Source organism: Juglans regia, chromosome 10, assembly GCF_001411555.2.
Source record: "Juglans regia cultivar Chandler chromosome 10, Walnut 2.0, whole genome shotgun sequence".
Taxonomy (NCBI): Eukaryota; Viridiplantae; Streptophyta; class Magnoliopsida; order Fagales; family Juglandaceae; genus Juglans; species Juglans regia.
In genome coordinates this window covers 14,241,363-14,251,648 of record NC_049910.1, presented here as the reverse complement: position 1 = coordinate 14,251,648, position 10,286 = coordinate 14,241,363, and the positions used below count along the sequence as shown (strand labels likewise).

At 36.0% G+C, this 10,286-nt stretch overlaps 1 protein-coding gene across 3 annotated transcripts; it reads left to right on the top strand.

The window, feature by feature from the left end:
* The first annotated feature begins 786 nt into the window (after window positions 1–786).
* Window positions 787–7,201, top strand: LOC109019201 (formimidoyltransferase-cyclodeaminase-like). Of its 3 annotated transcripts, XM_019001444.2 has the most exons (4): window positions 787–809; window positions 5,017–5,434; window positions 5,551–6,058; window positions 6,314–7,201. In XM_019001444.2, the coding sequence occupies exons 2-4, from the start codon at window positions 5,044–5,046 to the stop codon at window positions 6,351–6,353; spliced, it is 939 nt and encodes a 312-aa protein (XP_018856989.1). In that variant the 5' UTR covers window positions 787–809; window positions 5,017–5,043; the 3' UTR covers window positions 6,354–7,201. The 3 variants fall into 3 exon arrangements, 2 of the variants coding, with proteins under 2 accessions (XP_018856989.1, XP_018856990.1); XR_002000718.2 differs by lacking the exon at window positions 787–809 and having other exon boundaries at window positions 4,956–5,434; window positions 5,551–6,130; window positions 6,304–6,319; XM_019001445.2 differs by lacking the exon at window positions 787–809 and having other exon boundaries at window positions 4,956–5,434; window positions 6,304–7,200.
* Window positions 7,202–10,286: the final 3,085 nt, after the last annotated feature.

Sequence of the window (10,286 nt, the reverse complement as noted above, 5' to 3'; positions counted from 1 at the left end):
TTTTCACATATGAAGAGTAAAAGTCCAAAATACCCTTGATTTCACACGATATCGTTTGACCAAAACACAAAATCCTAAAAACTTTTTCCTTCCATGTCTCCTAACCTAATGCTCTCACTCTTTCCTCCCTCTCTCTCTCTCTCTCTCTCTCTCTCTCTATTTTCTCTTCTTCTGTCAGCAGCATCACCCATTTCTCAAAAATCCATTTTCTCTTCTAAATTGTAATATTAGCACAGCAAAAGTCGTTTGGTTCATGATAAAATCTTTTTCTCCATAATATTGAAATTGTTAAATTCTATATTTTTATAAAAATTATTATTAAATTTGAAATATTTATTACAGTATAAATTAAAACAAATACAATTTTACGACAATGTAAATTTTATTTTCTTGATATTTTAAAATTTTAATATAATTTTATATGTATTTTATATACCTAAATAAAATATGTGGTAGTAGCTAAGTTTACAAACACATAAAAATTACTTTTTTTTTTTTTCATTTCGAGCCCAATAAAAGAATGAGTCGTCCATCCCCCCATCTCAGACCGAAAACAACACCGTTTTCCCAAAATAAAGCCCTAATTCTACACCCACCCATATAAATGAATCCTTACTGATTTTCATCGTCATTTCCCATTTCTTCTATCTCCTTCTTAAGTCTTGCGCCGACAGCAGCATTCTCAAAATCTCATTTCCTCAGGAAACTCTCTCTCTCTCTCTCCCATACTTCATCTTCGACATTTCTCTTTGTTTCTCTCCATTTTTCTCTCGCTTCTACTCTCAGGCGCACCTAGGCCAAATCTGAAGGTTTCCTTTTCACATGTGGAGCATTTATTTTTGCTATGCGTTCTTGTTTCATCTTTTTTTTTTTTTTTGTTTTAACTTTCTCGTTGGTCTGTATTATTTTTTAAGTTGTTTTATTTCTGTCATTTTTATCTTTTCTTAGTGTTTTCTATTTACAGATCGGACTCGTTTTCCTATTTTTATAAAATTGGTGTATGTCTGAATATTCTTTTTCTCTATAGATCTAAACAGATCTTCACATATTTGAAGAGATTGTGTTCAGATATGAGTTTTTTTTTCGTCGATGTTTAATTTTATTTTTCAATCTGGTTTTTTCTGTTCTTTTACTCATTCAGAAATGTAAAAAGACTAAAACAGTAGTTGGCAAAAGAAAAATAAAAGGAAACAAAATGAAATTTTGGAATACAAGTAAGGGCAAAAATGAAAATGAAAATGTTAGACAAAAATACTGTTCATCCATCATTCGCATTTATATATAGAGTAGATATGTGCATCTTTTATGTAAATAGGATTATGCTGTTTGTGTTGGGTAGTCCACTACTATTCAATATGAAATTTCAGTAAAGAGAACCAAAAATCTAAATCTATTGAGACTAGAGTTTTTTATGTTGAGTGTTAATCGTTAGAATAATCCAGTTTATATTAGTATTTGATTATTTATTATATTGTGTTTAATATTTTTTATTACTCAATAACAGATGGAATAAGATTTTGTGAGTTGTAATGTCGATACAACCCAAGAGGTTGGTGGTGACTCCTCGTCTATTCTAGTGGATGCGGAGGAGCATGAGAGTCTTCCAACTCATTCATCCACATATACACAACAGGATACCCGTTCCATCCCATCTTTACCTAAGAAATAAAAAAAACACCTAATAACCAATCGGTGGTTTGTGAACATTTTACTAAAGTGCAACCTATTGAGTACGATAACCCAAAAGTTCAGTGCAATTATTGCGCTAAGCTATACAGTTGCCACTACAAGAATGACACTTCATCTATGCTACACCATCTCCAGAATGCATGTGAAACTTTCCCTCTTAGACTTAAATGTATTGGAAAAATTCAATTATCTAGTGTTAAAAAGGATGCAAAGGGAAGAGTGTATAGCCCACAAGCTATAGTGAAGTATGATGTAGAAAAACTTAGGGTGTCAACCGCTAAGTTTTTTATTAGGTGTGAATTTCCTTTTAGGCTAGTGTAACATGAAGGGTTTGTTGAGTTTGTGACTGATTTAGAGTCTCGATTTACTTTGCCATCTCGAATCACTTTAAAAAGAGATTGCATTAAGTTGTATAATGAAAAGAAGATACAATTAAAGAAATTGTTGGATGGTTAAAGAATCTGTCTTACCAAGTTCTATCCTCCATTTTTTTTTTTTTTTTTTTTTATCTCAAAGCCAAGTTAATAAGACATGAGACCAATATCGATCATTTCAAATTCTCTCGTCATAGCTTTCTTAAATTCTTCAAACATGCTTGAATTGCTTCCAGTACAAATTAAATCATCAACATATATGCAAACAAGCAAAATGTCTCTATTTTCACGCACCTTTGCATAGAGAGCATATTCATGCGAGCACTTGGTGAGTCCATTCTTCTGAAAATATTTGTCAATTCGACTATTCCATGCCATTGACGCTTATTTTAAGCTGTACAAGGCTTTCTTTAACTTCAACACTTTATATTCATGCCCTTTGACCACATAACCCATAGGTTGCTCTACATAAACTTCTTTCACAAGGATTCTATTCAAGAAAGTCGATTTGACATCCATTTGATAAACTTCTTTGTGGGCTAATTTTTTTTAAGGCTAAGTATGTGAGGGATCAATACATATTTGTAGTTAATCCTAAGAAAGGGACCCGGTTTTGGAGAATAGTCATGAAATCTATTCCTTTAGTGCTAAATCATTCCAATTGCATGTGAAAGAAGGAAATGTTTCCTTCTGGAGGGACAAGTGGATGGATTCAAGTCCTATTTGTGAGCATCATTGTATTGTTGATAATCTGAAGTTGAATATTAAGTAGTGTATGGTGGACAATAGTTGGGATGTAGACTTCTTGATTCAGCTTGTGGGATTAGAGTTATCAGACAGGATTTTGTCTAACATAGGGGGTACAAATGAGGGCTTTGATATCTTGATTTGGTTGGGTAACTCGGATGATGAGTTCACAACTCGCAGTGCTTGGGATTTTTTTGAGTAGTGGCTCCAAAACAACAGTGGTTGGATTGGATTTGGCATGCTTCTATGCCAAAAAATATTCCGGTTATAATGTGGAAGGCTCTTTCACAGAGTCTAAGTGTGGATGATCGTATAAGGAGAATTGGAATTCCTATGGTGTCAAAGTGTAAGTGTTGTGAGGATGGTGCTTTTGAAGATTTAAACCATGGTCTTTATTAGGGGAGAATGCCTGCTGCTATATGGAGGACTTGTTCTAATATTTTGGGCATTCCTTATGTCGCTAATAGAACGTGGCGAGAGACGGTGGAGGCGTGGTTCAGACGCACAAAAAAAGCTTCGTATGTGGGGAACTTGATCAGGTTGATTCCAATCATTATCACTTGGAGACTGTGGTGCTGGAGTTGTACTGCTCGAATGGAAGCTAGAAGGGAGTCTATTGATTCTTTGTGGAGATCTGTCAGGTATTGGATAAGTTGGGTGGGAAGCAAGTTGAAGGATGCATCTCGTTTAGCTCGACGGGATTTAAAAACACTTAAGGTGCTTCAGCTGCGGGTCAAACTTCATAGGAGAACAAAGATCAGTGTAGTGTCTTGGCAGAAATCGAGTCCGGGTTGGTTCAAGCTGAACGTCGACGACAATAGTCTTGGGAATCCAGGGGAGTCTGGTGCTGGTGGGGTGTTGCGGAATGAGGGGGGGAGATTGCAATTTGCTTTTGCAGCAAGCACTAGGATGGGATCAAATAATCAAGCTGAATTGTTGGCTTTATTATTTGGACTTCATAGATGTAAAGAGTTGGGTTTTACTAATGTTATCCCGGAGTTGGATTCTCTTTTGGTGGACAATTGGTTGAGGGAGGGAAGGTGTCGTTTATGGTGCTTGGAGGATTATTGGGAGTAGATAGGGCGTCTTCTATCGGATATTAATTTTCAGATACATGTTTTTCGGGAAGGCAATGTGGCTGCAGATTGTTTTGCACGGTTGGGTAGTAGTGGTTGTAATAAGGTTTGGTTCTCACAGGCAGATCTTCCGGTTCCTCTTAAGGGAATTTTACGCACTGATAGAAGTGGGTTGCCATACTTACGACAGGTTTAAGTGCGTTTTTTTTTTTTTGAGACTTTTGAGGAAGTTTGTTTGATAAGGGGGGAATCATTTTACAGGGTTACACGACTTGGGATATTGGTCTATAGTATAAGGTGCTTTTAGCATGGATTTATATAAGGTACTCATCCGCTAGAAGTGAGGGGTTAACTTTTAATAATAGTGGAGGATCTTCTCCTTTTTTTTTTTTTAAGTAATAATAAAAAAAGGGATATTTTCACCGAGTCTCATTATTTTGAGAGAATTATTGGGTGTCACACAAGCTCTGAGGGGAAGTATTAAAATAAATTAATGTCAATATTATTATGTCAATTTTAATATTTTGATGGATGTTTACGTAGTTAGATTAATGCTAGAGAAGTGTAATATTATTGTGGACTCATTTTACGTACAGAGCACTAGCATTGGATTATGCATCTAGATATTTACATAATATGACTTTAAATTCGGCTGCATTGGATTATGCATATCAAGAAATTTGTATAGCAATGAATAATATTTCTATAAATTTGAAGATGCACAGTTTACTATCTAAATCTTATTTTATTATTTTTTTCTCTCTCCTACCCCTCTCTCTCTCTCCACCAAAAGATAGAATTTTAGGAAAAAAAATAATAGTGAATGCTAAATAATAAAATTTGCAGGGATGCTAATTGTAAAATATAAATAATAATAATAATAATTTTAGAAAAAAATAAATAATTATAAAATAATAATATATTTTTTTTTATTATTGATATATAATCCATATAGAATTTTGTTTTGATATACAAAATAAATTTTTGAAAGATGTGATTTTACATATTGAAAAACCAATGCTAGTGTTATAATTAACCGGGGGCTCTTTTCAAGTGGTGGGTTGTTTGGTTCAAGAGATAGCCATAGAGTAAGAGTATTATCTCAAAGACTCAAATCTCTTTCTTTGCAGTCTGTGGCAGGCAGTGAGGAGAAAAATATGTCAAAGCTGATGCTTGCTTGCTGCAAGGTATACATATCTGAAAGCCGGAACAGGGTTGCGTTGGAGACAATTGAACGAGCAGCCAAGCTATTCCCGGAAGCTGCCATTATCAATAAGTTTGAAGATGAGACTTACAATAGAGTTGGTTACACCCTTGCCTCCAAGTTGCATCCAAAGCCATCTTACGAACCATGTCCTTTGAGAACCGCTGTGCTTGCCATGGTTAAGGCAGCATTTGAGACAATTGACCTTGAGTTGCATTGTGGAAGTCATCCTCGACTTGGAGTTGTGGATCACATATGCTTTCACCCCCTGGCATATGCTTCATTGGACCAAACGGCTGGGGTTGCAAAGTCTTTGGCTGCAGATATTGGCTGTAGGATGCAAGGTTTCTGCCCTTTGTCTTTGGCCGTATCACACCGTAGCTAGCCGCAAACTATTTAATTGATGTTATAATTGATAAATTAGGGTTACTCTGCTACTGATTGTAAGTATATCATGCAGTCCCCACTTTTCTATATGGTGCTGCCCATGAGGAGGGGAGAACGCTTGATTCAATCAGAAGAGAGCTGGGTTATTTCAAGCCGAACTCCAGTGGAACTCAATGGGCTGGGGGGCCGAGGTCAGAGTCCCTGTTGCTAAAGCCAGATGGGGGCCCAGCTCACATGAGTGGAGAACAAGGTGTAGTGGTAATTGGAGCAACCCCGTGGGTTGATAACTACAATGTCCCTGTCTTCTCTGCCGACATTACTGCTCTTCGAAGAATTGCAAAACGGGTAAGTGAAAGAGGAGGTGGACTTCCTTCAGTACAAGCCATGGCACTAGCACATGGTGAAGACGTCACTGAGGTAGCTTGCAATTTGTTGGAACCAAGTAAAGTTGGAGGAGATAAGGTTCAGCAAGAAGTCGAGAGGCTTGCAAGGGAAGAGGGCATGGTTGTGGGGAAGGGTTACTTCACTGATCTATCACAGGAAGAAATAGTTGAAGCTTTCTTAAAGTTGGGTCCTTGCATGTAAGCGAAAATGAAATGATAAAGATGCTATTTTTTGGTTTGAACTTATATTAAAGGGTTTATAATGAAAAGGTGATTTTTCTGTCTTCGATTATTTATACATTGATCATTTGATTTCTGCAATTTTTCATGTGCATGACATTTTGCTCTTTTTTTTATTCATATTATATGAACTCAATGCTGCCATTTCTTCTCTAGATGTATTCTATATTCTTTGTTCAACTAATTGTTGCTTCATGTTAAAGGAGCAAATAGTGACTCAGCATTACTGGAATATTCTGCACTGCATTCCTAACCAACTCACACCTTGAACGTGCTGGAATGGAGGAAGATTCTCGAATACTTTTGTAACCGAATACTAGTCTTTTCTTATCATTTTCTTTATGTAAATATAGGACATATAATGCCTATAAATACTGCACTGTTGTGGTTGTATAAAGTGTGGAAAATATATACCAAGAGGAGATGAGTTTGAATCAGACTTTACCTTTCGTTGAGTCATTTCTTCGAATGGTTGTAATGCTCTGTTTTCTTTACTTCTTCATGGTATCACAGAGCTCTTAGGACCTCCGTCACATGTCAAACATTATCACTCCCAGTCTTCATTGAGAGAAATGTTTAGCAGAATGGAAAAATCCATATGCCAGGTGATTGTCTGCAGTTTCACATAGCAGTAAACAGAAAAACAGAAAATTATATGTACTTGACCTTGAAAACTACCTGGCAAAAAGTTATGGACTGAGATTCTAGTGAGGCCTTTGATATGTGCTGTTGACCAAGTACCCATGGTTTCATCTGTGCTCGTATCTCTTCGTTTCTAGTTTCAGTGTCCTTCATTTATCCCTGAAAGTGTCGGTATGTATACTAGGATGAGGACCAAAAACTAGCTTTCAGGGAGTTTCAGCAGAAAATGCGTTAATCTTGGTGAACAAACACTATTCCATATTGGTGAAGCAACTTGAATATTTTTGGATAGCATTGAGCAGCAGTCCATTACAGTTACAGCCCCCCATATGTGGCTGATGCTAAATTTCAAGGGTTGCTCCTATTATCCACCAATTTTAAACTGGGGCAGCAATTTATTGCATGTGGAGAGAGAGAATGCTAGACTAAAGCCTCATTTGTTTTCACAGATGAGATGAGATGAGTTGAGATTAAAGTTAAAAGTTGAATAAAATATTGTTAGAGTATATTTTTTTAATATTATTTTTATTTTGGAATTTGAAAATGTTGAATTGTTTTTTTTAATTTTGTGTGAGAATTTGGAAAAGTTGTAATGATTAGATAAGATAAATTGAGAGGAGTTGTGAAAACAAACGAAACCTAAGTGCCATTCCTAGGAAACCTGTTCGTATCTGTTCTGATATTGTCTATAATATGAACAAGAAAGAATAAATTCCATGAAGGGCTTCCATTGTTCTCCTCCAATTGGATATCTCCTTCTAGCTGGGAATTTCAAGACTGCATTCTTCCCACGCTCAGATACCTTCCTGGCTCGGACTGCTCTGTTTTTCCTCTATCAACTTGTATTTGTAGTTTTTGTGGCTCGGCCTTGGGTTGCAGTTGAGTTATTGATTGAGTATCTTTTGCAGGTTGCAGCTTTGTGCTTTGCTCATTGGCTTCATACTGTTATTAACATGTAGAAGGAGTTTGCTATGAGTTGCAGCTAGTTGTCTTAGGATTTGCAGTTTCATTGAAGGAAAAATAGTTCCATATTCTGAAAAATCTAGTTTCACCAGATGGAGGAGGTGCCTCTATTGAAATATCTCAAAATAAAAAATAAAAAATAAAATTATTGAGTCCAGAAGCCATCATCTCAGGGTTCATGGGTGTGGAGAAGGATTTTCACATGGTTTACTGATTTACTTGAAAGATTTTGTTGGCAGGTAGGACTAATAATAGAACTGATGTTTTAGATACCCCCTTGGTCCTTCAAAGAAAAGACTTACGGAGTCAGCTCTGCTGTAACCAATGTCAACTTTAGACAGGTACCAGAACAATAAATCCTTGTTCTGAAGTTGGAACCCGTGGCTGATTATCTTAATTACCATACTCTCACAAAAATATATGTGCAGACTTCATTGCATGGCAGTATGGAAGACAGGAACCTAGTTGAAATTGCTATTTCTAATGGGAGCATGGTAAGATGAAAAATAGTTTGGTAAAAGGTAAGGGATCCACCCCTTCATCTCTACTTTGGAATTTCAAGAAGCATATATAAGTCTTTCAAGTCCATTGCCTGTATATTAATTAAGCAGTTGACAACTTTTTGTAGGATTGTATAACATCTATGTGCTCTTGTTTTGATCTGTAGGCATTCTAATGGTGTCTTCTGATGTTTTCAATGCCAGTATAGACTTCTATGTTCTGCAATGTACAGCTTGCCTGGACAAGATGACACCCTTCTAACCTATTTTGTCAATGTTACATTGTTGGTGTCGCTTTTAGTCCCAAAGTTGTCACCCTTTTTTCCCCTCCTGCAGGCCACACACCACCCAAACAAGTTGATGGAAATTTAAAGTGGAATAAATTTGAATGTTAGAGAAAGGGCTAAGCATGGGACAACCGGTAATAGAAAATTAGATTAGGGTTCTCAAGGCTGTTGGTATTGTACTTGAGTTTACAAGCTATGCCTGTATACAATTCTGATCATTTTAGAGCTTGCCAAGTTATAGTTGGTACTAGGATCATTGAATTAGAATGTCTACACCTAGGGATGCTGAAAATCTTTTCTAGTGCTCTATTAAAAGCCACAATCTTTAACTTTGGAACTTGATTATTTTCTTGACTCGTAGAAGAGCACGATGAATCTTATATTACGTAAGTTGTGGTCTTTTTTCGCTAACTATTTTGGTAAAGTAAATATAGAGGAAAGAAGGCAGAGTTATGGATATTAAATAATATTATTTAAGGAAAATAGTAAAAGAATAAAATTGATTAAGTAAATGCTGAGGTGAATCAATAGAAGCAAAAATCATGCTTAAAAAATTATATAGGTAATAGATTCATGAATCTTATCATAGCCAACCAAAGATTCATTGTGAACTTCGAAAGGAGCTTCTCTTGAAACAACAACGGATTGATCTGAATGCCACCGAAGCCATAAAGGACTATCTAATTCTGACAATGAGTTCCAATTGCATTATGTGTTCAGAAAATTAACTTTTTCTTCTTTTCTATTCAAGTCTTTTTTTGGTTCTTCTTGAGTTTGCTGCCTAATCATTTATGTGAAAAGTGCCTATCATTTGCATATGCATCTCTATTTTGCCAATAAAGGAGAATCATCAAATCAAAAGGACTCTGAAATGATTAGGAAGAACATTTTGGGCTCTGCCTACAACTAATGCAGTCAAGGTTTTCATATGGCATGCCTATACATGCTCTACCCACTAAACTAAACTTATATAAAAGGCATGTTATTGTAGACCCTGTATGTTCTATTTGTATGAGAGGATGAGACACCAGGTCATGTTCTGTGGTATTGCCCTCCAGCTACTGATATATGGTTGGAAATAAAAAACTTCAAAAGGCCTCCATCACAGCCACTAACTTTGGTAGGATTTTTCAACAGATGACAAAAAGACTGACATTGCAGGACTTGACATTATTTGCTATTGTTGCTAGATCTTTGTGGCATAGAAGAAACACCTTGATTCATGAAGGGATTTTTCACATCCATCTACACTATACAACCATGTTGTCCAGGTTTATTATGAATTTCATGATGTGTTGTTGTCTACAAAACATCCATCACCTCCTGCTTAGCCTTAGATTTTACACTGGGGAGTTCCACAAGTTGATTGGGTTAAAGTCAATTAGGATGTTGCCATCAACACACTACAAGAAAAATAAGTATTTGTGATGGATTATTTACAACGATAATGACTATTTGCGACAAAACAGACGTATTTTGGCAGGAAATAATCATTTTGGCTGAAAATAACTAATCACAAATAAGTAGTTTTCAAAGATTATAGCAGGATTGGTATTGGATTTCTTAGAGACTGTGATGGTAAGGTTTTGGCTAGTTTGATGAAGCCATTGATTTTTTGTTTAGATCTCTTAATAGCTTAAGCTCATTGACTACTTGAAGCTGCTTTGTTTTGCAAGGATGTTGGGCTGCAGTTTTATCTTTTTGAGGGTGACTCTTCTCAAGTTGTTGATGCTATTAAAGCTAAGGATTCTAATTCTTATTGTTTTAGTCCTCTTGTATCAGATATCAAGCTTA